General features: G+C 39.1%; 1 protein-coding gene across 9 annotated transcripts in view; it reads left to right on the top strand.

Moving 5' to 3' along the window:
* The window catches only part of ST3GAL3 (ST3 beta-galactoside alpha-2,3-sialyltransferase 3), a 197747-nt gene that overhangs the window by 37336 nt on the left and 135799 nt on the right, over positions 1-24612 (top strand). For 2 of the 9 annotated variants that reach the window (XM_065887663.1, XM_065887729.1), the window contains exon 2: positions 18230-18239. The exons of the other annotated variants lie outside the window; for them this stretch is intronic. In XM_065887663.1, coding sequence (XP_065743735.1) covers positions 18230-18239 — 10 coding nt within the window. The remainder of the gene's footprint in view (positions 1-18229; positions 18240-24612) is intronic. 9 annotated transcript variants of the gene reach the window in all.

Genomic DNA, 24612 nt, shown 5'->3' on the forward strand with positions numbered 1-24612 from the left:
TTAGCTTTTTAATGGAGCTTTGATATGTAGCAGTCTCCTTGAGCCACAAGAGGGCAGAAGAACCTTTTGATTGCCTCCGGACAGGCTTGTGCTGCTATCCTTCTGGCAAAATTGTGCCTGGAATTGTTCTTTCACTAATGCATTCACTAGGCTGTGTACCCCTAGAAGGCAGGGCTTCTGCGTGTCATCGGTAGAGGGATGAGAGGAGAGACCATAGATTTTGGAATCACAGATACCTGCCTTTTGCTTTCCCTCTGTCCCCCCTGCAAATTACTTAGTGAACTAGTTGCAGTTCTTAAGCTCTCTCAGAGCTTGAATATGCAGAACATATATGCAGTACGCAAGAATATGTAAGACTTACGAGAGAGCTGAGGCTTCAGAGTAAGCGGGACCTAACTTTGAGTCCCAGCTATGCGACATTGGGTAATTTATTTACTCTGTGAACCTGAGTTTTATCACCTGCAGAACTAGTTAAGGGTTCAACGAGAGAGTGCACATAAAGCTCTTAGCACTGTGTTGTAACAAGCACTGAAGAGGTAACTGCTTTAATTATAAGACCAGATAACTGTACAGATGGATAATAGATCGTCAATAGTTTTTGTTATGTGGCTTTTTGTTATGTATGTACTAATTTTTTACTTGATTACAAGCAAGGTGGTAATATTTTCTTTAGGACAATTTCAAAGCACCTTTTCTTAGAGGGGCTTTCAAAATGTGTTCTCTTATTTTCTTGCAAAGAGTTAGTCTTTAATTTTTTGATTTTTAATTTTTAAAATTTTTATTGGAGTATAGTTGATTTACAATGCTGTTAGTTTCTGGTATACAGCAAAGTGAATCAGTTATACATATATCCATTCTTTCTTATCTTCTTTTCCCATATAGGCCATTACAGAGTATGGAGTAGAGTTCCCTGTGCTGTACAGTAGGTCCTTATTGTCTATTTTACATATAGTGTGTATAAGGAGTTAGTCTTTTAACACTATAATACATTCTGAATTTTTGTGGAGAGTCTCAGTTTTAGAGCTTCCATCCCATCGTGATTTTGTGTATTTTTATTTTTGATTGGAAAATATGATACTTGGGCCCTACCCGGAGGCAGTGTCATGGTATTGCATCGAGGATACAGTGCCTGTCTCAGGTTGGGATCACAGGGAAATGGCTCTGAGATAAAGATTAGTGTGTGAAGAGCTAATTGTGTAGTACTTTGGGGATTGACACCCCTGGAAGGAAAGGATACGAAAAGGAGGAAAAGGAAGCAGGATTGTCCAGAGGGAGGAGCTGGGCCGCAATGAGTCCCAAGAAAGGCCTCAGACTACCCCATGGGGACTGTGCAGTTGGGATGGTCCTGAGTTAGGGGGAGGGGGCTGTGCATTTGTGGTTTCTCCTTGACTAGTCATTGGATGCCACTAGTCTTGGATGAGGCCACCTGAGGAGGGGCATGACCCTGGGCAAGACAGCTGTTTTCTGCCAAGACATTTCCTGAAGAGGGCTGAGAGCTGGGGGCTTTCTGCCCACCGTGATCCCAGCAGCTGGACTAGTCCTTCATGACTCGAGGGGGGATCCGAGGGGTACCAGTGCCCAAGTCACCCAAAAGGGAAAATAGTAATATGGCTAGTGAAGTTTAACAAAATATAGCTTTAGACACAATTGCTTGTAAGGAATACTTAGGAATAATTGTTACTTTTAACTTTAACAATTCAGGATGATATCAGTTTAATCAAGGTAGACCCATTACTATTATAGACCGTCCCCAAATTTCAGTGGCTTAGCATAATGAAGATTCATTTCTCTCCTGACACAATCTAGTGCCGATCTGTGAGGATAGGGGCAGGAGTTCTGTCCTACCTCATTCATTCAGGGACACAGACTCCTTCAGTCTAGTGACCCTGCCAGCTCCTAGGGCTGTGGAGTCTTCCACTGGATCCTCTGGTCCAGCTCACAGGGCAGAAACGGGCAAGAACATGGAGAATGTGCAGAAGGTGTCAGTGGGCCAGGCCTGGTGGTGATGTGTTTCTACAACCTACATCCCACCGACCAGACCCCAGGCACATATTCCCACCTACCGAGGGGAGCTGGAAACTAGAGTAGTGGGGCACCCAGGAGGAACAGGACGGACATAGAACCCTCACTGCTTCAGTAGTACCTTGCTCACATCCTTGTGGTGGCTGGATTTAGTCACTACTGGTGAATCAAAGACACTTCAAAACTGTATGTTTTTAATTTCCCAGAGTTACATATTTAAATTGCCATCATCATAATATTGTGGTTTTATTTACCTGGGGATATTTTATTTAATTTAATTAATTAATTTATTTTTTTGTGATATGCGGGCCTCTCACTGTTGTGGCCTCTCCCGTTGCGGAGCACAGGCTCCGGATGCGCAGGCCCAGCGGCCATGGCTCACGGGCCCAGCTGTTCTGCGGCATGTGGGATCTTCCCGGACTGGGGCACGAACCCGTGTCTCCTGCATCGGCAAGTGGACTCTCAACCACTGCGCCACCAGGGAAGCCCACCTGGGGATATTTTAAAAGGCTGAGGAAAACAGAATTTTACCAGAGAGAAAGGATAGAACAGAGTTACACAGAGCTGGGAATTTAAGGATTCCTTCCTCTGAAAAGGCAGAAAGAGGCAAACTAACTTCGGGTTTGTGTGTGTGTGTCTTTAGTGGTACAGAAGAAAATTGAGGAGCCTTTGATCCTGTCATATAGCTATGAAAACAAGCTCTTCTCTCTCCCTCAGCTAAAGGAGGAATGTCTTCCTCGAAATAACATGGAGGTAATTGGGAGAGATAGGATTACAAGGAAATGGTCGTGCAAGTTGCGCTGATAGCTCCTTGTGGGGTTTTGTGTAAATACCACCCAAACAGCCCTTGAGTTGGAGGGAGAGAAGCCAAGGTAGAGATATCAGGGACTTTTTCTGTCAGTCAACAAGAAGGGTTACTGCTGAGTGAGAGTTGGTTACTTACTCAGCTTTGTTCTAGGCAGTGTGGGGCACATAGGAAGAGAGGCACCGGGGCCTGAGAAGTTTGCAGACTGAAAGCTGAGGCCACAGAAAGGAACCAAGGATAAGAAAGGGCCAGATTAACTGTTTCAGAGATGAGAAGGAAGACATGAAATCATGCAAGGCTTGAGAGAGAGATGGGCTCTGAAGCAGGGACCCTGACAGGTGGAGTAGGACATCTGGGGACCTGGGGGAATGCTCCAGATAAGTAAAACATTAGCAGTATTTCTGAAGCAGCAGTAATTGCTGACAGGGATATGAAGGGGCAAGGAGTCGTGAAACAGAAGGCTGGAGAAGGAGGGCAGAGTCAGAGCACAGAGGGCCTTCGTGTCAGGTGTGCGAGTTTAGATTTGATGCAGCGGGGGGCCATCAAAGGTTCTTACACTTAATAGAAATGCCTGGAAATGTGGTGTTCTGGACTTCTGTGTGGAGAAGAATTAACAGAACCCAGAGGTTTCTTGCGGAATTTCTATTTGAGTACCTAAAATGTTTGTTTTCCTTTATTCCCTTAGCAGAGTTCATTCCACAGCCATTTAATTGTATTTACCAAGCTAGTTACTGTACCAGTCTCTAAAGATCAAAATTAAGCCCCGGTCCCTACTTCTGAGGAAATTATAGTCTGGTTAGGTAAGACATACTTTTTAAAAAATGAGTTCATGCGGTCTTACATATGTGAAGATAGAGGGATGTGTAGCTGTGCTGACAGTGCTTGGCATCCTTTTAAAAAGCCCACACCCTGCTGTGAAAACATTGAAATCTCAGTCTCTCTTAACTGATGTTTACAAATAAAATAAATACCATAATTAAAAGTTAGTTTAGGGAAATCCTCCTGCCCCTACCACTCCCCTTGATTATTACCGTTAGACAGGGAGTGATTAATCGGACACAGAAGTGCAGTGTCAGGGATGGGTGCAGGAAAGCCTTCATAGAGGAGCTGATTCTCAAGCCTAGACTTGAAAGATGAATAAGGTGAGAAGTGCATTTGAGGCAGAAAGAGTAGCCTGAGTAAAGGGGTAGGGACCTGAAGAAGGGCTAGGGGAGAGTCTTGTAAAGAATGCTGAGTTTGGACTCTGTTACAGGGAAGCTGCTGATGCAAGGATTTTTTTTTTCTTATTCTTTTAAAAAAAAATTTTAATAGGTCTTTACTGGAGTATAATTACTTCACAATACTGTGTTAGTTTCTGTTGCACAACAAAGTGAATCAGCCATATGCACACACATGTCCCCATATCCCCTCCCTCTTGAGCCTCCCTCCCATCCTCCCTATCCCACCCCTCTAGGTCATCGCAAAGCCCTGAGCCGATCTCCCTGTGCTATGCTGCTGCTTCAAGCAGGAGAGAAATGTGGGATTTGCATTTTAGGAAGATGACTCTGGCAGCAGTGTGGAGGATACATTGAGACAGAAAGATGGGAGGTAGGGATACCAACTGCCACAGCACTTCAACAAGTGGGGAGGTTCAGGGATGGGGAGAATGCCTGGAAAGGCTGCTTAGTGGAGGGGATACCTGAGCTGAATAGGAGGCACAGAGAATAGCAGCAGAGGCAAAGGGAAGATTATGGGCAAAGGCACAAAGTGTGAAAGAGCATGGCATGTTTGCAAAACTGTGGGAAGTCGTGTATGGCTGGCCAATAGGGTATAAATGGGATTATACTCACTCGGTGGGTAGGTAATGATTCAGGTAACATTGAAGAGGTTAAACTTTATCAGGTAAATGAAGAAGAAGCCACGGACCACACATGAAGCAAGTCCCAGCAAGTTTCCAAGGGTTGATAGCATACAGAACAAATTCTCTGGCCATAGTGAAATTAAGCTAGAAATCAATAACAGAAAGATAACTAGAAAATCCTTTTATGTTTAGAAATAAAGAAATAAACTTGTAAGTCATCATTGGGTCAAAGAAAAAAAGTCATAATCATAAATAGATTGAACTGAATGGTATTGAAAATACATGTCAGAACTTGTATAATGCTACTAAAACGAAGCTTTGAGAGAAATTCATAGACCTAAAGGCATATATTAGAAAAAAGCACCAAAGGCTGAAAATCTAAACATCTATTTTAAGAAGTTAGAAAACATACTGTAACAAATTAAGCCCAAAGTAGGAAAATGAAATAATAAAGAGTTTGATGAAAAAAAAAAAAGTTTACAATATAAAGGACTAACAAAGCTCAAAGTTTGTATTTTCAAAAGATTAATAAAATTGACAAACCTCTGGTAAGACTGATCATGGAGGAGCAGTGGAGGGGTGTGTGTGTGTGTGTGTGTGTGTGTGTGTGTTTAAGCACCAGTGCCGAAAGTGTAATGCCAGGAATAGGAATGGGGACAACACTGGAGAAGCTATAGACAATCAAAAGATAGAGGATATTGTGAGCAATTTTATACCAAAAGTTTTGAGAACTTTATGAAAATAGATCAATTTCTAAAATAATATAATTGACCAAAACTAACTGAAGAAGTAATGAAAACCTTAAAATCCTATAAATATTAAACCAATGAAATCAATAATCAAAAATCTTTCCACGAAGAAAACTCCAAGCTCAGATGGCTTTACTGGAGATTTCTTGAAAAGAATGAAAAGAATAAATAAATAATTCCAGCCTCATACAAACTCTTCCAGAGAAGAGAAGAAGAGGGATACCCCTTGTTTTTTGAGACTAGCACCTCCTTGATACCAAAACCCAATAAAGACAACTCAAGACAGGAAAATTACAGGCCAAGCTACTTAAAAATATGGATATAAAAATCCTGAACAGGGCTCCCCTGATGGCGCAGTGGTTAAGAATCCGCCTGTCGATGCAGGAGACACGGGTTTGAGCCCTGGTCTGGGAAGATCCCACATGCCGTGGAGCAGCTAAGCCCACGCACCATAACTACTGAGCCCATGTGCCACAACTATGAGCCTGTGCTCTAGAGCCTGCAACCCACAACTACTGAAGCCCCTGTGCCTAGAGCCCGTGCTCCGCAACAAGAGAAGCCACTGCAAAGAGAAGCCCGTGCACCGCAACAAAGCCCCTGCTCGCCGCAACTAGAGAAAGCCCGCGCAACAACAAAGACCCAGTGCAGCCAAAAAAAAAAAAAAAAAAATCCTGAACAAAATTTTAGCAAATCCCACAATACATAAAAAAATAATACATCTAGATTGGGCTTACCCTAAGAATATACCTGGTTGACTTAACATTAGATAAATCCATTAGTGTAATTAATCATATTAATAACAAATAGATTTTAGTAGGTTAAATAGATTAAAAAGAAAAGTCATATTATTTTAGTAGATATAGAAAAAAACATTTAATAAAATTCAACATTCACTCATGCTAGGACTGCTTAGCAAACTAGGACTAACAGAGAACTTTAACCTGAAAAAGGTGTCTATCCATAAAAACTCCACAAAAAACATCTCGTTTAATTGTGAAATTCTGAAGGTTTCCCTTTCAAGATCAGAAACAAGACAAGCACCAAGCATGACTGTTTTTCAGTATTGAGCTGTATGCCTAATGCAATGAGGCAAGGAAAAAAATGATGAAAATCTAACCTGAGGAAGTAATGGGACGGAAATGAGGGCATGAGTTTGAAAGAAATTTAGGAAGGCTTGTCTGACTGAGATTCATGGATTCATTTATTTTGTTGATTAAATATATTGCCTGGTAATGCTACCAAGTCCAAGCTCGTGCTGCTCACCGCAGGACAGGCCAGTAAATCAAGAGACGAGTTTTTGGGGCGACTTGATTCGGAAAGCCAGCAGACTGCTAAGATGGCGGACTACTGTCCCAAGGAACCCTCTTACCCAAGGTAGAATTCAGGCTTCTTTTATACTAAAAGGAGAGGGGGTGTGTCTGGTTGTTGCAAACTTCTTGGTGTGGGAATCCTTTGTTCTTGCAGCTGTCCAGGTAGGTCTGGTCACAGTGTTCCTATAAACCTCCAACATGACAAATGTACTTCTTTGTTCTGCATCTTTTTATCTCTGTGTGAATGGGAAAGTGTTATACTTTTAAAGGTCAGAGTCTTGAGAACGAGCTATCCTGTATATTTCAGGCTATAGGCAACGTTCTTTTACGAAAGGTTTAGAGCCAGCATGACTAAGCACAGGCAACAAAAGGTTACGGCTAAAGGAATAGATCCAATATGCAGTCGGATTTGTTCTTCTCTGTTACAGTAATGGGAAAATAGGAAGTTGAAGCAAAGGAAAGGGGCCTAATATTTATTCAGTTCTTATTCTGTGAAAGTTCCGGACTAGATGCTTTCACATATTTAATTATTTTAATCCATACATTCTCTTCACTATCTTGAAAACTCATGCAATTGATGATTAGGGAAGCAACATGAGAAAAAGGAAATATATTTGCATAAATTTATCCTCATTGTTAAATACTAGTTCAAGCTAAGCTCATATTTAGGTACTAAGAATAATGTGTACTTTACGTATTTTTCATTCATTTTTAATTGTATAGCAGGTCTGAGGTAGAATGAAGTTTGTCAAATGGTCCTTTTCTAATTTTATAGGTGAAAAAGCAAACATAAAACTATACTGATTAGCTCAATGTCAATATCGGATCAAGGCTTTAATCTTTCACTCCAGGGAGCACATAAACTATAACTTGAAAGCACATAAGCAAAAGATTTTCAAAATGGAAGTATGTTGGGGTCCTAGAAGCATGGTTTGGGTAATCACACAGGATATCTGTAGTTAGAGCCTGTGTAAGACTATGAGAGAGATGGGGTGGGGTGGGGTAGATGGGGGAGAGCGGGAGGGAGAGAGAGAGAGAGAGAGAGACCTCCTCTGCCCCAGTGACAGGCCTCAAGTCCACAGCTGTATGCAAAGATTAACCAACACAAACAGAGCAGATTTTAAAAGTATTGACACAAGGAGGGAGCTACAACCTTATTATGACTTGGTGAGATAGAACTGGTGACAAAAACATAATGAAAGGGAACGTCCCGTTCAGAGACCAATTTATTGGGGAAAAAGAAGCCATCCTGGAAGTGACACTTAGAGATGAAAATTACTGGGGCAGTTTATTGATTGTCTGTTAACACTAAAAACAAGGCATCTCATAAAATCTTACCTTGCTTCTCATTGCTTAGAAGGAAGAAGAAATTATTTCAATTTAGCAAACACTTCTGAATTCCTGCTGCATGCCAGATAATTTGCCAAGTGCCTAGGATGCTTAAACAAGTTCAGTCTCTGAGCTGGAAGGAAGCTCTGAGCCCTGATCTCTAGCAGAAGGTGTCCAAAACTTCCTCTCACAGTATACAAAGCCCTTCATGTTTTGAATCTCCATCTTTGCAGCCTCATCTGCCAGAGTAACAAAGTTAGTTATCATCTACTGTGTTTCAGTGCTTTACATCCTTATCTGCCTTAATCAGATCTTCACTCTTCCAGTTATTTCCAGTTGCCAAGTCCAATGGAATTATTTTGTCCCTTATCAGCTGTTTCTCACCATCAGTTATATTCTTCTCTCTGACATTTCCACCTTCCACTTTTTCCTGGCTCTTTTCCTTTGGGCAATAACATGCTCAGTTATTTACATATACATAAAAATTGTGAATGTATTTTAGTACATGGAGTAAGTGCTTGAATATGTCTGCAATAAATGGATTGACTGGTTTAGAATTAACATGAATTAGGGATCTCGTTTTCATGTACTATAAAATTGATTCTTAGAAATTATTATTTATATTTAAATAAGTGAGACTGTTGAGTGATGTCTTCTGGGGAAACCACTTTTGACTCAGTGATCTAAAAATCAGACCAGAACTCAGAAATTATAGTTTTTAATAAAAATTTATATGTGTTTGCACCATTATAAAATAAGGCTAATTATAGAATAAACATTTACAGTTCTGTCATTTGGAGTCAATCTGAGGTAATTTTTGTTTTATCTTCTCCTGAACTTTTTCCTAGCTTTTTTCTTTGTTGTATACAACTAATCACGTTGGTGTATAGATAACACACATTTTAAAAAAGTTTTTAATTGTGTAACTTGTATGTTATAGCATTAATAGTCTGAAATTATAAGATCACAGGGCATTATGTAATTCAGTTAGGCATACACGTTAAACATGAATACATGCTCATTTAAATACCTTCAATAAACAAGTATACAGAGTAAAAAAATAAGTTATCCATCACACAGTCCCAAATTTAAAGGTTTGGTGTGTATTTTTCTAGGCTATTTTTCATGGATGTGTATTTTGTGTATGTGTGTGCAGTGTCTGTACCATACAGGCTATGGTGGTTATAGTTGTGATGATTATACTATTAATTCAGGCAAGTAAATTTCTTAGACAAACGACACCTTGTTTTAGAGAAGAAAGTCTCTTTCAAAGGGGTGTGCTCCCGGACTTGGGACATCATTTTTCTTTCCTCCAGGAGCATGGAAGTTAAAAGAAAAATTTAGAAAAGGGGAAATATTAGAAGTCTGCTGACTTGAAACTGAACATATCTAGGAGAGGTGTAGGTCTGTGCCCTAGATTCAGTTTTTTGCCTGTGGATGTCCAGTTGTTCTAGCACCACTTGTCTTTGCTCCATTGCATTGCCTTTGCTCCTTTGTCAAAGATCAGTTGACTATGTTTATGTTGGTCTACTTCTGGGCTCTCTCTTCTGTTCCATTGATCTATTTGTCTAGTCTTTTGCCAGTGCCACATTGTCTTGATTACTGTAGCTTTATAGTAAGTCTTGAAGTCAGGTAATGCCAGTCTTCCAACTTTGTTCTTCTACAACATTGTGTTGGCTATTCTGGTCTTCTGCCTCTCCATATAAACATTAGGATCAGTTTGTCAATCCACAAAATAACTTACTGGGATTTTGATTGGAATTGCCTTGAATCTGTCAGTCAAGTTGAGAAGAACTAATACCTTGACAAAACTGAGTCTTCCTCTGGAACGTGAAATATCTCTCCATTTATTTAGTTCTTCTTTGATTTCATTCATCAGAGTTTTATACTTTTCCTCATATAGATCTTACATGTATTTTATTAGATTTATACCTAAGTATTTTATTTTTGGGGTGCTATTGTAAATGGTTTTTTTTTTTGCGGTACACAGGCCTCTCACTGCTGCGGCCTCTCCCGTTGCGGAGCACAGGCTCCGGACGCGCAGGCCCAGCGGCCATGGCTCACGGGCCCAGCCGCTCCGCAGCATGCAGGATCCTCACGGACCAGGGCACAAACCCGTGTCCCCTGCATTGGCAGGTGGACTCTCAACCACTGTGCCACCAGGGAAGCCCAATGGTATTGTTTTTAATTTCAAATTCCAGTTGTTCATTGCTGGCTTATAGGAAAGTGATTGACTTTTGTATATTCATCTTGTATCCTACAACCTTCCTATAATCACTTACTACTTCCAGGAGGTTTTTTTAATCCGTTTTTTGGGATTTTCTACATAGACAATTGTGTCATGTGTGAACAAAGACAGTTTTATTTCTTCCTTCCCTATATGTATAGCTTTCATTTTCTTTTCTTGTTTTACTAGCTGAGAGTAGTAAACGGAGTGGTCAGAGGGGACATCCTTGTATTGTTCCTGGTCTTAATGGAAAAGCTTCTATTTTCTCACCATTAAGTATGATGTTAGCTATAAGTTTTTATAGATATGCTTTATCAAGTTGAGGAAATTTCCTTCTAATCCTAGTTTACTGAAAGCTTTTATCATGACTTGGTGTTGGATTTTGTCAAATACCTTTTCTGCATCTACTGATACGATCATGCGATTTTTCTTCTTTAGCCTGTTGGTGTGATATATTACATAAATTGATTTTGAATGTTGAACCAGCCTTTGAATGTTGAACATTTTGAATGTTAACCTGAGATTAATCCCACAACCATGGTGTATAAGTCTTTTTATAGATTGCTGGATTTGGTTTGCTAATATTTTTTTGAGGATTTATGCATCTCCATTCATGAGAGATACTGGCCTGTAGTTTTCTTTTCTTGTAATGTTTTCATCTGGTTTTGGTATTAAGGTAATGCTGGCCTCAAAGAATGAGTTAAGAAGTATCTCCTGTGCTTCTGTCCTCTGAAAGAGATGATGGAGAATTTACCAGTGATCCCATTTGTGCCTAATGATTTCTGTTTTGGAAGGTGCTGATTATTGGTTCATTTTATTTAGTAGATATAGGCCTATTCAGATTGTCAGTTTCTTCTTGTGTGAGTTTTGGTAATTCGTGTCTTCAAGGAATTGGTCTATCTCATCTGGATCATCAAATTTGTGGGCATAGAGTTATTCATAGTATTCCTGTATGTGAAAGTAACTTGCAGAGTTTTTGACACTTTCTCTTAAATACTTCAACTTGGATCTCCTAAAAACAAGGATAATCTATTACATAGCCACAGTACCATTATCACACTAAGAAAACTGACTTATTAATTCTCATATTAATTACTTAATAATTAACTTACTAATCACAAAGGAAGAAAACATTCTGAGGGTCAACACCTTAACCAAATGATCAAATTTAACATCACTGGCTTCCCTGTTGGCACAGTGATTGAAAGTCCGCCTGCCGATGCAGGGGACATGGGTTCGTGCCTCGGTCCGGGAAGATCCCACATGCCGCGGAGTGGCTGGGCCTGTGAGCCATGACTGCTGAGCCTGCGCGTCCGGAGCCTGTGCTCCACAACGGAGGAGGCCACAACAGTGAGAGGCCCACGTACCACACACAAAAAAAAAACACAAAAAAATTTAACATTACCAATATGGTAGGCTGACATTATCTGCCTTGTAATGTGACACAATAAAAAGCATACATCGCTTTTGGAGTGCTTGTGCCAAAAATGTTTAATTTGAATCTAATCATGAGGAAATAATAAGACAAATAAACATGTAGGACATGCTACAAGTCACCTGACCTGGACTTTTAAAAAAAAGTTGACCAGAGGGCAGACAGCAAAAGCAAGAAGAACTACAGTCCCCACAGCCTGTGGAACAAAAACCACATTCACAGAAAGATAAACAAGATGAAAAGGCAGAGGGCTATGTACCACATGGAGGAACAAGATAAAATCCCAGAAAAACAACTAAATGAAGTGGAGATAGGCAACCTTCCAGAAAAATAATTCAGAATAATGATAGTGAAGATGATCCAGGACCTCGGAAAAAGAATGGAGACAAAGATCGAGAAGATGCAAGAAATGTTTAACAAAGACCTAGAAGAATTAAAGAACAAACAAACAGAGGTGAACAATACAATAACTGAGATGAAAACTACACTAGAAGGAATCAATAGCAGAATAACTGAGGCAGAGGAACAGATAAGTGACCTGGAAGACAGAATGGTGGAATTCACTGCTGCAGAACAGAATAAAGAAAAAAGAATGAAAAGAAATGAAGACAGCCTAAGAGACCTCTAGGACAACATTAAATGCAACAACATTCGCATTATAGGGGTCCCAGAAGGAGAAGAGAGAGGGAGAGGACCTGAGAAAATATATGAAGAGATTATAGTCGAAAACTTCCCTAACATGGGAAAGGAAATAGCCACCCAAGTCCAAGAAGTTCAGAGAATCCCACAGAGGATAAACCTAAGGAGAGACATGTCGAGCCGCATAGTAATCAAATTGGCAAAAATTGAAGACAAAGAAAAATTACTGAAAGCAGCAAGGGAAAAATGACGAATAACATACAAGGGAACTCCCATAAGTTTAACAGCTGATTTCTCAGCAGAAACTCTACAAGCCAGAAGGGAGTGGCGTGACATACTCAAAGTGATGAAAGGGAAGAACCTACAACTAAGATTACTCTATCCGGCAAGGATCTCATTCAGATTCGACAGAGAAATCAAAAGCTTTACAGACAAGCAAAGCTAAGAGAATTCAGCACCACCAAACCAGCTCTACAACAAATGCTAAAGGAACTTCTCTAAGTGGGAAACACAAGAGAAGATAAGGACCTACAAAAACAAACCCAAAACAATTAAGAAAATGGTAATAGGAACATACATATCGACAATTACCTTCAACATGAATGGATTAATTCTCCAACCAAAAGACACAGGCTCACTGAATGGATACAAAAACAAGACCCATCGATATGCTGTCTACAGGAGACCCTCTTCAGACCTAGGGACACACACAGAATGAAAGTGAGGGGATGGAAAAAGATATTCCATGCAAATGGAAATCAAAAGAAAGCTGGAGTAGCAATACTCATATCAGACAAAATGGACTTTCAAATTAAAAATGTTACAAGAGACAAGGAAGGACACTACATAATGATCAAGGGATCAATCCAAGAAAAAGATATAACAATTAGTCATATATATGCACCCAACATAGGAGCACCTCAATACATAAGGCAACTGCTAACAGCAATAAGAGAGGAAATCGACAGTAACACAATAATAGTGGGGGACTTTAACACCTCTCTTACACCAATGGACAGATCGTCCAAACAGAAAATTAATAAGGAAACACAAGCTTTAAATGACACAATAGACCAGATAGATTTGATTGATATTTATAGGACATTCCATCCAAAAACAGCAGATAACACTTTCTTCTCCAGTGCGCACAGAACATTCTCCAGGATAGGTCACATCTCGGGTCACAAATCAAACCTCAGTAAATTTAAGAAAATTGAAATTATATCAAGCATCTCTTCTGACCACAACATTATGAGATTAGATATGAATTACAGGGATAAAAACGTGACAACCCCAAACACATGGAGACTAAACAATACATTACTAAATAACCAAGAGATCACTGAAGAAATAAAAGAGGAAATCAAAAAATACCTAGAGACAAACGACGATGAAAACGCGATGATCCAAAACCTATGGGATGCCGCAAAAGCAGTTCTAAGAGGGAAGTTTATAGCAATACAATGCTACCTCAAGAAACAAGAAAAATCTCTAATAAACAACCTAACTTTACACCTAAAGGAACTAGAGAAAGAAGAACCAACAAACCCAAAAGTTAGTAGAAGGAAAGAAATCATAAAGATCAGAGCAGAAATAAATGAAATAGAAACAAAGAAAACAATAGCAAAGATCAATAAAACTAAAAGCTTGTTCTTTGAGATGATAAACAAAATTGATAAACCATTAGCCAGACTCATCAAGAAAAAGAGGGAGAGGACTCAAATCAATAAAATTAGAACTGAAAAAGAAGTTACAACCAACACCGCAGAAATATAAAGCATCCTAAGAGACTACTACAGGCAACTCTATGCCAATAAAATGGACAACCTGGAAGAAATGGACGAATTCTTAGAAAGGTATAACCTTCCAAGACTGAACCAGGAAGAAATAGAAAATATGAACAGACCAATCACAAGTAATGAAATTGAAACTGTGATTCAAAATCTTCCAACAAACAAAAGTCCAGGACCAGATGGCTTCACAGGTGAATTCGATCAAACATTTAGAGAAGAGCTACCACCCATCCTTCTCAAACTCTTCCAAAAAACTGAAGAGGAAGGAACACTCCCAAACTCATTTTACGAAGCCACCATCACCCTGATACCAAAACCAGAGAAAGATACTACAGAAAAAGAAAATTACAGACCAATACCACTTATGAATATAGATGCAAAAATCCTCAACAAAATACTAGCAAACAGAATCCAACAACACATTAAAAGGATCATACACCAAGATCAAGTGGGATTTAAGCCAGGGATGCAAGGATTCTTCAACATACGCAAATCAATCAATGTGATATGCCATATTAACAAAGTGAAGAATAAAAACCACGTGATCATCTCGATAGATGCAGGAAAAGGTTTTGACAAAATTCAACACGCATTTATGATAAAAACTCTCCAGAAAGTGGGCATAGAGGGAACCTACCTCAACATAATAAAGGCCATATATGACACAACCACAGCAAACGTCATTGTCAATGGTGAAAAACTGAAAGCATTTCCTCTAAGATCAGTAACAAGACAAGGATGTCCACTCTCACCACTATTATTCAACATAGTTTTGGAAGTCTTAGTCACGGCAATCAGAGAAGAAAAAGAAATAAAAGGAATCCAAATTGGAAAAGAAGAAGTAAAACTGTCACTGTTTACAGATGACATGATACTATACATAGAGAATCCTAAAGATGCCACCAGAAAACTACTAGAGCTAATCAATGACTTTGGTAAAGTAGCAGGATACAAAATTAATGCACAGAAGTCTCTGGCATTCCTATACACTAATGATGAAAAATCTGAAAGGGAAATTAAGGAAACACTCCCATTTACCACTGCAACAAAAAGAATAAAATTCCTAGGAATAAACCTACCTAGGGAGACAAAAGACCTGTATGCAGAAAACTATAAGACACTGATGAAAGAAATCAAAGATGACACAAACAGATGGAGAGATATACCATGTTACTGGATTGGAAGAATCAATATTGTGAAAATGACTCTACTACTCAAAGCAATCTACAGATTCAATGCAATCCATATCAAATTACCCATGGCATTTTTTACAGAACTAGAACAAAATATCTTAAAATTTGTACAGAGACCTAAAAGACCCCGAATATCCAAAGCAGTCTTGAGGGAGAAAAACGGAGCTGGAGGAATCAGTCTCCCTGTCTTCAGACTATACTACAAAGCTACGGTAATCAAGACAATATGGTACTGGCACAAAAACAGAAATATAGATCAATGGAACCGGATAGAAAGCCCAGAGATAAACCCATGCACCTGTGGTCAACTAATCTATGACAATGGAGGGAAGTGTATACAATGGAGAAAAGACAGTCTCTTCAATAAGTGGTGCTGGGAAAACTGGACAGCTACATGTAAAAGAATGAAATTAGAACACTCCCTAACACCATACACAAAAATAAACTCAAAATGGATTAGAGACCTAAATGTAAGACCAGACACTATAAAACTCTTAGAGGAAAACTTAGGAAAAACACTCTTTGACATAAATCACAGCAAGATCTTTTTTGATCAACCTCCTAAAGTAATGGAAATAAAAACAAAAATAAACAAATGGGACCTAATGAAACTTAAAAGCTTTTGCACAGCAAAGGAAACTACAAACAAGACGAAAAGACAACCCTCAGAATGGGAGAAAATATTTGCAAACATATCAACGGACAAAGGATTAATCTCCAAAATATATAAACAGCTCATGCAGCTCAGTATTGAAAAAACAAACAACCCAATCCGAAAATGGGCAGAAGACTTAAATAGACATTTCTTCAAAGAAGACATACAGATGGCCAAGAAACACATGAAAAGCTGCTCAACATCACTAATTTTTAGAGAAATGCAAGTCAAAACTACAATGCTATATCACCTCACACCAGTTAGAATGGGCATCATCAGAAAATCTACAAACAAATGCTGGAGAGAGTGTGGAGATAAGGGAACCCTCTTGCACTGTTGGTGGGAATGTGAATTGATACAGCCACTGTTGAACAGTATGGAGGTTCCTTAAAAAACTATAAATAAAATTATCATATGACCCAGCAGTCCCACTGCTAGGCATATACCCAGAGAAAACCATAGTTCAAAAAGACACATGCACCCCAGTGTTCATTGCAGCACTATTTACAATAGCCAGGACATGGAAGCAAGCTAAGTGCCCATCGACAGATGAATGGATAAAGAAGATGTTGTACATATATACAATGGAATATTACTCAGGTACAAAAAGGAATGAAATTGGGTCATTTGTAGAGACGTGAATGAATCTAGAGACTGTCACACAGAGTGAAGTAAGTCAGAAAGAGAAAGACAAATGTATATTAACGCATATATGTGGAACCTAGAAAAGTGGTACAGATAAACCGGTTTGCAGAGCAGAAATTGAGACGCAGATGTAGAGAACAAACGTATGGCCACCAAGGGTGGAAAGTGGCGGGGGGGGGGGGTGGTGGTGGTGGTGGTGGGATGAATTGGGAGATTGGGATTGACATGTATACACTAATATGTCTAAAATGGATAACTAATAAGAACCTGCTGTATAAAAAATAAATAGCATAAAATTGAAAAATTCCACACACACAAAAAAAGTCAGTTACATGAGTAAACAAAGATGGAGGAGGTAGTCTGTTCCTAATTAAAAGAGGCTAAACAGCCAAATGCCAAGTGCAAACTCTTGACTGGAACACAGATATGAGGAAGAAAAGCCATAAAGGACATTTGGGGGACAACTGGGTCAATTTTAATATGTATTGTATATGATAATATTGAATCCTTGTTATTTAAAACAATGTTAGTTGTGGTGATTCTAACTTGTTTGTTTCTTTTGATATTTTTATTCTCGTCTCACTGAACAAATGCGACTGTATACCCCATATTTTAATAAAAATCAAAGCTGTTTTCTGTCTCATTCCCTTGTGGAGTGTTATGCAGTGAATGTTTCCAGAGGGCCGCATCCTGCTATATATGTGTGCAGGTGTTGTGTCGGCCACTGAGTGGGCTCCTCTCTCTGGCAGATTCAGGAGCTTTGCATTGTTGATCAGGAACTGGACTTTTTAGGTTAGGGGCCAGAGAGAGGATGAGAGTCGTAAAGGGTAAGTATGGGATAAGCCCTGTATGAAGGAACACATTACTCATCTCTTTGAGGGAGGTGGAACCAAGCATCCTGCGGATATTCTAAAATATTTTAGGCTTCTAAAAATCTGTAGTGTAGAAATACTGTGAGAGGGAATGGTAGGAAGACTATCTCTTTGAGGTGTTACCTCAAAGTGTAGCTCTAAAGATGTTTTTTCCTACATCTCCATGCTATGCTTCTGATTATGTTCAGTCCCTGTCTGCCTGATTCTTTTGTTTTCTTCCCTAGTTTTAGAGCGAGGACCAGAACTTATTCCTTGAGTACTTTGGATATCAGTTTATAATTTGTTACCCTTGCTGAATAAGAAGCACTCTCCTCTATTGCCAGAATCTGCCCATTTTTCAAGAGAAGCTGGAAGTCTACATTTTTTGGTGAAATCTCTTGACTTATGAATGTAATAAATTTAAAACTTTTCGCACTTTGTGGACTAAACATAGCACGTATGTGAGCCTCCAGTTTGCAACATCTGCTTGAGGGGACACAGAAGTATAGGTATAGGAGAATTCTAAGCCAACAATTAGGCAAAACTTCCTTCTTGCCCAGCCCTAAATTTAAAAAAAATTTTTTAAGTTGCTGAATAAAAGATTCAGAATACTAAGGACAGAAACCAGAAAAGGTATTTTGTTTGTTTGTTTGTTTGTTGTTGTTTAAACCAAGTCCTTTTTATTTTCTCCTCAATATAAAGTGATAAATAATTATTACTTTCACTGATTTCTTAGCCCTCTGCTGGTGAGGTTTCTTTCTTGCTTTCATTTAGAAAATAAAATCCAAACAGTAAAGTTCCCTCTGTTTTATGAGTGGCAGACAAATGAGATTTGTCCATGGTCAACGTCTATGACCACAGAGGTTTATGTTTCCCTAGAGATGAGGTGAACTGCCTTCCACTCCTTTTTATTTTTTAAGGTAACAGCTTTCTTAAAATATAATTTACATACCATATAATTCTTCCATTCAAAGTATACAATTCATTGGTTTTTAAGTATATTCACACAGTGTGCAAACATCACGATTAATTTTAGAACATTTTCATTACCCCAGAAAGAAAGCCTGTACCCATTTGCAGTTGTGCTCTGTTTTCCCCTAACCACCTCCAGCCCTAGGCAGCCACAAATCTACTTTCTATTACTGTAGATTTGCCTGTCCTGGACATTTTATATAAATAGAATCATACATTGTGTGAACTTTTGTGACTGGCTTCTTTCACTTTGCATTCAGGATTCATCCATGTTGAAGCATGTATCAATACTTCATTCTTTTTCATGATGAAGTAATATTCCATTGTGGATATACCACATTTTATTTATCCTGCCAACTTTAATAATTTAATAGCCAGTTATTTTACCAGCAAAAGTGAGTTTATATGGGAATAGAAGAGGACTTGCAATTCAAGAAATGTAAGCTATGGTGAACCATAGGTAAATTCAGAAAACAAGGAAGGGGAACTTGCTTTTATAGGGAAAACAATGGGATTTGGGAGGGGCTGTGATAACCAGAGAGTCCACTGGAGGAAGCTGGGAGTCCAGAGTACAGAGGCTTCTTATTGGTTGGACTGCTACAGTCTCTGATTGGCTGGGCTGTCCTGGGGTGGAGAGAAGTTTTCTACCTCCTTCTGGATAGTACAGTAGAGCCACCTTTCGGTTGGAGAGCTGGCACATCTCTTCCTGTTTGGAGTAATTGAGGGTACCTGGTAGGGTGTGAGAGCTCTTCCTACAGGCCTGTCCTGACTCCAATTTTAGCTGAGGTTTCTTTAATTCCATATTTCCACCTTTTGCTTAAGCTCTTTCCTTGAAAGCATTGCTGATCAAGAGTCAGGATCTCCACATGTAGTAGTTTGTCCCTCAGACCTTCCCTGGTTGTCATATTCCATGTCAGAGGGAAAATACTCAAATTAGAAACCTCATGAGGGCACATTAGAGTAACTCTCAGGAATTTCTTGTTAAAAGTCCATATTTACTCAAGGTTGTCAGTGCTATAAATTATCCTGAAGAACTGAGCTAGCATCATCTGATTAGGCAGGTCATTTTTTATAAAGATTTGAGAAGTAATAGATGCAGAACTTAGCAAGTGTATACAGCAGAATTAAAAATAGCTTCATAGATCCAGTTTGCAAGATGGTTCTAAACCAGGAACCCAGACCCAAAGATAGCCAGTTGAATACATCAAAAGACGGTGTGTTGTCAGGTGAAATTGGCTGTAACCAATGTGCTTGCTCTTTAATTTTATGTAATTGGGTCTTTACTTCCCCAGAGGCATTTACCCACATTTAACAAGAGGTGTTTGCTATTGCACAGATGCCTCCTTGTTCAGCAAGTAAGTAACCAAGGGCTGTGTGGTGATCCAAAACCACTTTGGCCAATGAGATAGGTGAACACTGCACAGCTGATACTGTGTTGGCTATGGAGTCAGCTAACTCCTAATGTCAGGGAGAGATTCCTGATTATTTGTTCATTGGTGCTCACTCCGATCCATGGGAAGAAAGCTCTCCCTACAGAGGCAAAACCAGAATCTTGAATGCCTCCTGGAAGTTCTCGCTTAAAGTGGTTGTAAAGGTTTAATGGGATGGACCAATGAGAGGCTTCTGTTTGATTATGTAGGGAGAACAAGACAGTGAATATTAGCAAGGGTAGGGCTTCTCTGGTGGTGCAGTGGTTGAGAATCGGCCTGCCAATGCAGGGGACACGGGTTCAAGCCCTGGTCCGGGAAGATCCCACATGCCACGGAGCCGCTGAGCCCATGCAGCCACAACTGCTGAGCCTGCGCTCTAGAGCTGGCAAGCCACAACTACTGAAGCCCTCGCACCTGAGCAGCCAAAAAAAAAGGTGTATATGTGTGTATATATATATATGGCAAGGGTACACTGTCCTTGTATTCTCCAGCTATCAAGGCAATGAGTTGCCCAAGCATAAAAGCATTCCCAAAACTTCTACATATGAAGGTGTAACCAGGGGATATAAGGCCCCCACATAAATGACAGTATCTATGGAGTCATTCGTTGGCATAGAGGTGTTAGCATTACTTAACCAAGGCTCACACATTTGGTTGTTACACACCAAGAGGTTACCTAGATATATAGATGTGTCAGCAAGTTTACAAATGATGTGACTTACACTGGCAACTCCATAGAACCTTTCATACAAATATTTAAAAGATCTTGTTTTCCCATTCCAAGGTTGGGTCAAATGGAAGCAGGGAGACTCCCTGGTGGCGCAGTGGTTAAGAATCCACCTGCCAATGCAGGGGACATGGGTTCGATCCCTGGTCCGGGAAGATCCCACATACTGCGGAGCAACTAAGCCCGTGCGCCACAACTACTGAGCCTATGCTCTAGAGCCCGTGAGCCACAACTACTGAAGCCCACGCACTGCAACTACTGAAGCCCGGGCGCTCTAGGGCCAGTGCTCTGCAACAAGAGAAGCCACCGCAATGATAAGCCCATACACCGCAAGTGTAGCCCCTGCTTGCCGCAACTAGAGAAAGCCTGCGCACGGCAACGAAGGCCCAACGCAGCCAACAACAACAAAAAATTGAAGCAGGGAGTAAGTTTAGGCAGGCTTAGCACACTGACTCTATAAAATGGGCCCATGAAACAATTTGGACAGACAACAGCATTTGGAACCCCAGTGAAATTACTTATAAGGTGAACAAAAGGGTCATTGCTATCTTGGATGGACTGATGTTTCCGATGGCAAATCCAGGAATCAGAGAGGTTTCCCGCTTTTGCAAGGGATTGGAAAATAAAAACAAGGGCATTGTCCTTCAGTGGAAGGGAGGGAGAAAACAAGGTGAGGGACAGTATTGAAAGAAGGTACACAGGCTTGGTTCAGACATCTTGGGAAAGCTGTCAGCCTCAGATGTACCGCTTCAGGTCCTAGTGAGCTTTATCTTCAGGTCACCAGATGGTCCATTTGGGGTTCAGTGCCTTCTTTAAGTGTGACGTGTGGATCCAGGAGTCTACTCCTTGGAGTTTTACAAGGGTTAGTTAGCAGTACCTGATAGGGGCCCTTCCAGTGAGGCTGGAGAGAGTTCTTTTGAAGGTACCTCTTCCAGTACACAAAACCTCCAGGTTGTGGAGTGTGATGTTTGCGGTCTTTGTCTTCTGGTAATGTGCTGCAAAAAGGGGGCTCTACTAGGGCATGGTTATTTTTAATAGATGTAGTTAGGCTTTTACAGTATAGAAGTATGTCTGTATCAGTTGTGGATTGAAAGGAGCAGGAGCCAAGTGCAGTGGGCATCCTGTTACTAGGAGAACAGACTCCCATTGAAGCTATGCAGATATATACATTGTCATGAAAAACAAGAATATTTAATAAGTTTCAGAACTCTTGGGGAACCAGGTAGGGAGAAAAAGATAAATGCTTCAATCTTTGTTGCGAACGTACACTTTACCAAATTGCTGTGAGTTATAGATAGCTTAAAGGAGAGGAGAAAAAGGGTCTCTTTACACCTGGAAAACAAAACATTAAAGCAATTGGTTTTCCATTAGTTTTAGAAATCCTTACCCAGTTCAGTCTTATGATCTTAAAGTTATCAAAAACCCATCTTCCAGAGTACCTGTCAGAGCTTTTTAGATGAATCTCTTTAAAGAAGAAACATATTTGCAAAAGCATTAAAGTAAAGCAGTAACTGCCTATAACTGACAGAAAGACTTGAAAATGCCCATTATTAAATATCTGATGAGAGTTCATTATAGTGGGATTGACAAAGGGTTCTCTTGCCTTCCATGACATACATTTTAAATTATGACTCATAACATTGTAATCAGGACATCTTAGAATGTCAGGAATTTCATACCATTTTTGGAACACTTTTATTAACATATACCTATTACAAATAAAAGGTAAAAACGTTTAGTAAACCTTCTTATTTGACAAGTGTCTGATAAAATTTAACATATCAAATAAACCTGATTAGCTTAACATTTTACCAGGTGAGAGACAAATTCTTTGAGATTTTCCAGGGGCCTGTGGAAGGTCCCAGAGTTAGTTCAAGGTCAGAAAGACTTCATTTAGAACTCAGTTTTTGGGAAGTTTGTAAAAAATATCAAAGGGTTTTGGACATTTGATCAAACAAGATCATAGATTATTATGAAATGATATTTAATTATCATTTGATCAAAGTAACAATAAGTAACACATTTCAAAGGCAAATACAAAAGGTTACATAGTTGTAGGCAAAACTTAGCTCTTTTAATATTGAGAAGATTCTGTTTTCTTGAGTAATCAGAGACCAGATTAAGACAACATGAAGCATAGAAAAGAATTTTGGTAAAACACAAATCTTTGTTTTCTAAGGAAATTACTTAAAGGATAGGAAAACCCTTTTTCACAATCTCTTATTAGGAACAGGCCAATAGTCCAGTAAAACATTGTCCTTTTAAGAGATTAAAAACAAAATTTGTTTTGGACTAGTGTATTTTTGACATTAAACTCATTTTTTAGATTTTTTTTTTTTTTTGGATGTGGACCGTTTTTAAAGTCTTTATTGAATTTGTTGCAGTATTGCTTCTGTTTTATGTTTTGTTTTTTTGTCCCCCAGGCATGTGGGATCTTAGCTCCCCGACCAGGGATGGAACTCACATCCCCTGCATTGGAAGGTGAAGTCTTAAATACTGGACTGCCAGGGAAGTCCCTTTTTATTTTTAGATTTTTTTTTACATTAAACTCATTTTTAAATAAATTCATTTTAACTTAGCCAGCTTGACCACACATAAAATTTTTTTCAAAAAATTTTTTTCCATGAATCTTCTACAACTTACTATTTCCATTCAGCTGTTTTTCCTCTTTCCTATTCTGAAATAGTAAGCCTCACTTTAGGACAAAATTATTTTCTTTCCCTCAATAGAATGCATTTCCATTCTTCTACCTTTTCTTAGCAAAAACACATATCTTACTTTTCTTGCATACATAGTTGTTTCCCCTTATTATTTCTGGAGCTTTAAACAATTATGAGTGGTCTGTTACAAATTTATGAATACCTTTCATAATTCCTAAAAGCATATTTTCCTCATAGGAAATTTTCCAATGTGGTATGTTTACCAGTAGACCCAAATATCTTTAGTCCCTTTGTAAAGGAAGCCAAAAGTAGATGAACCTATTTTAAGTAATGTTTCAGTATTTTATCTTATTTGGAAATGATCTAGATATTTAATGACTACCTGTTATTTAATTTAACTTAGCAAAACTGTAAGGTTTCAGGATGCCAAAAAGATATGGGGAAGCTATTTAAAAGGTTTACCTAGAAACTTGTATCTCATCCACATCCTTTCAATTCACTTGTTTTCGACACTCATGAAAAATTTTATCCTACCACGCACGTATTTTTACTGCTGATAAACTTTGTAGCAAAGATAACATGAACTTATCTGACCAATAAACCCAGGTAGAATAAAAGTTGTATGCCTGCATTATTTTCAGCACTGGTAACTCCAAAGACATGCCTGTTTTAATTAAACCAATAACCCCAAACTAGCTTTCAAAACTAGATCATGTAAACCCAGAAAGCACCTGGGCCAGTTTACGTTATATTTTAATTCATTTAGGTGTGTGTTTGTTTCTAAGCCAATTAAATAAGGCTCTTTTACAAATTAATTTTAGCAATACCATCCAGAGGTAGAAAAAAAAAGTACCACGCATATATACATACATATATAGATACACATGAGTACACAGACAGATGCAGACAGGGACCTTATAGTTTTATTTAAAATGTTAGCCATTTCTCAGGTACAGTAATACAGAACTAAGAAGAATAGTTTGATCCAAGGTGTGTTTCTGGCATACAGTAAGGATCCTTTTAGAGCTGTTTTTGGTGTCAAATTGTCTTTTAGAAACTTCTGCATATCCGTCAAAGAATGCAATCTGTTGTCTCCTGAGTGGCTTGGAATTGTCTCTTTTAAGGTTGCCCCTTAAGATGGACTTAAAGGTTTTACCCTTTGACCAGGCTAGGTGACTTACCGAAAAGCTTCACCAAACAGACAGATACAGAAAGCAAATTTCCTCCTAGGAGTTTTGCAGTCTATTTGTCTGTTTTCAAAAATCTAGGACTATTGCTGTTTAAATCTTTCCTTTTAGTTGTTTATTTGCTCCAGTTGTCTTAGAAACAG

Source organism: Phocoena phocoena, chromosome 1 (genome assembly GCF_963924675.1).
Source record: "Phocoena phocoena chromosome 1, mPhoPho1.1, whole genome shotgun sequence".
Taxonomy (NCBI): Eukaryota; Metazoa; Chordata; class Mammalia; order Artiodactyla; family Phocoenidae; genus Phocoena; species Phocoena phocoena.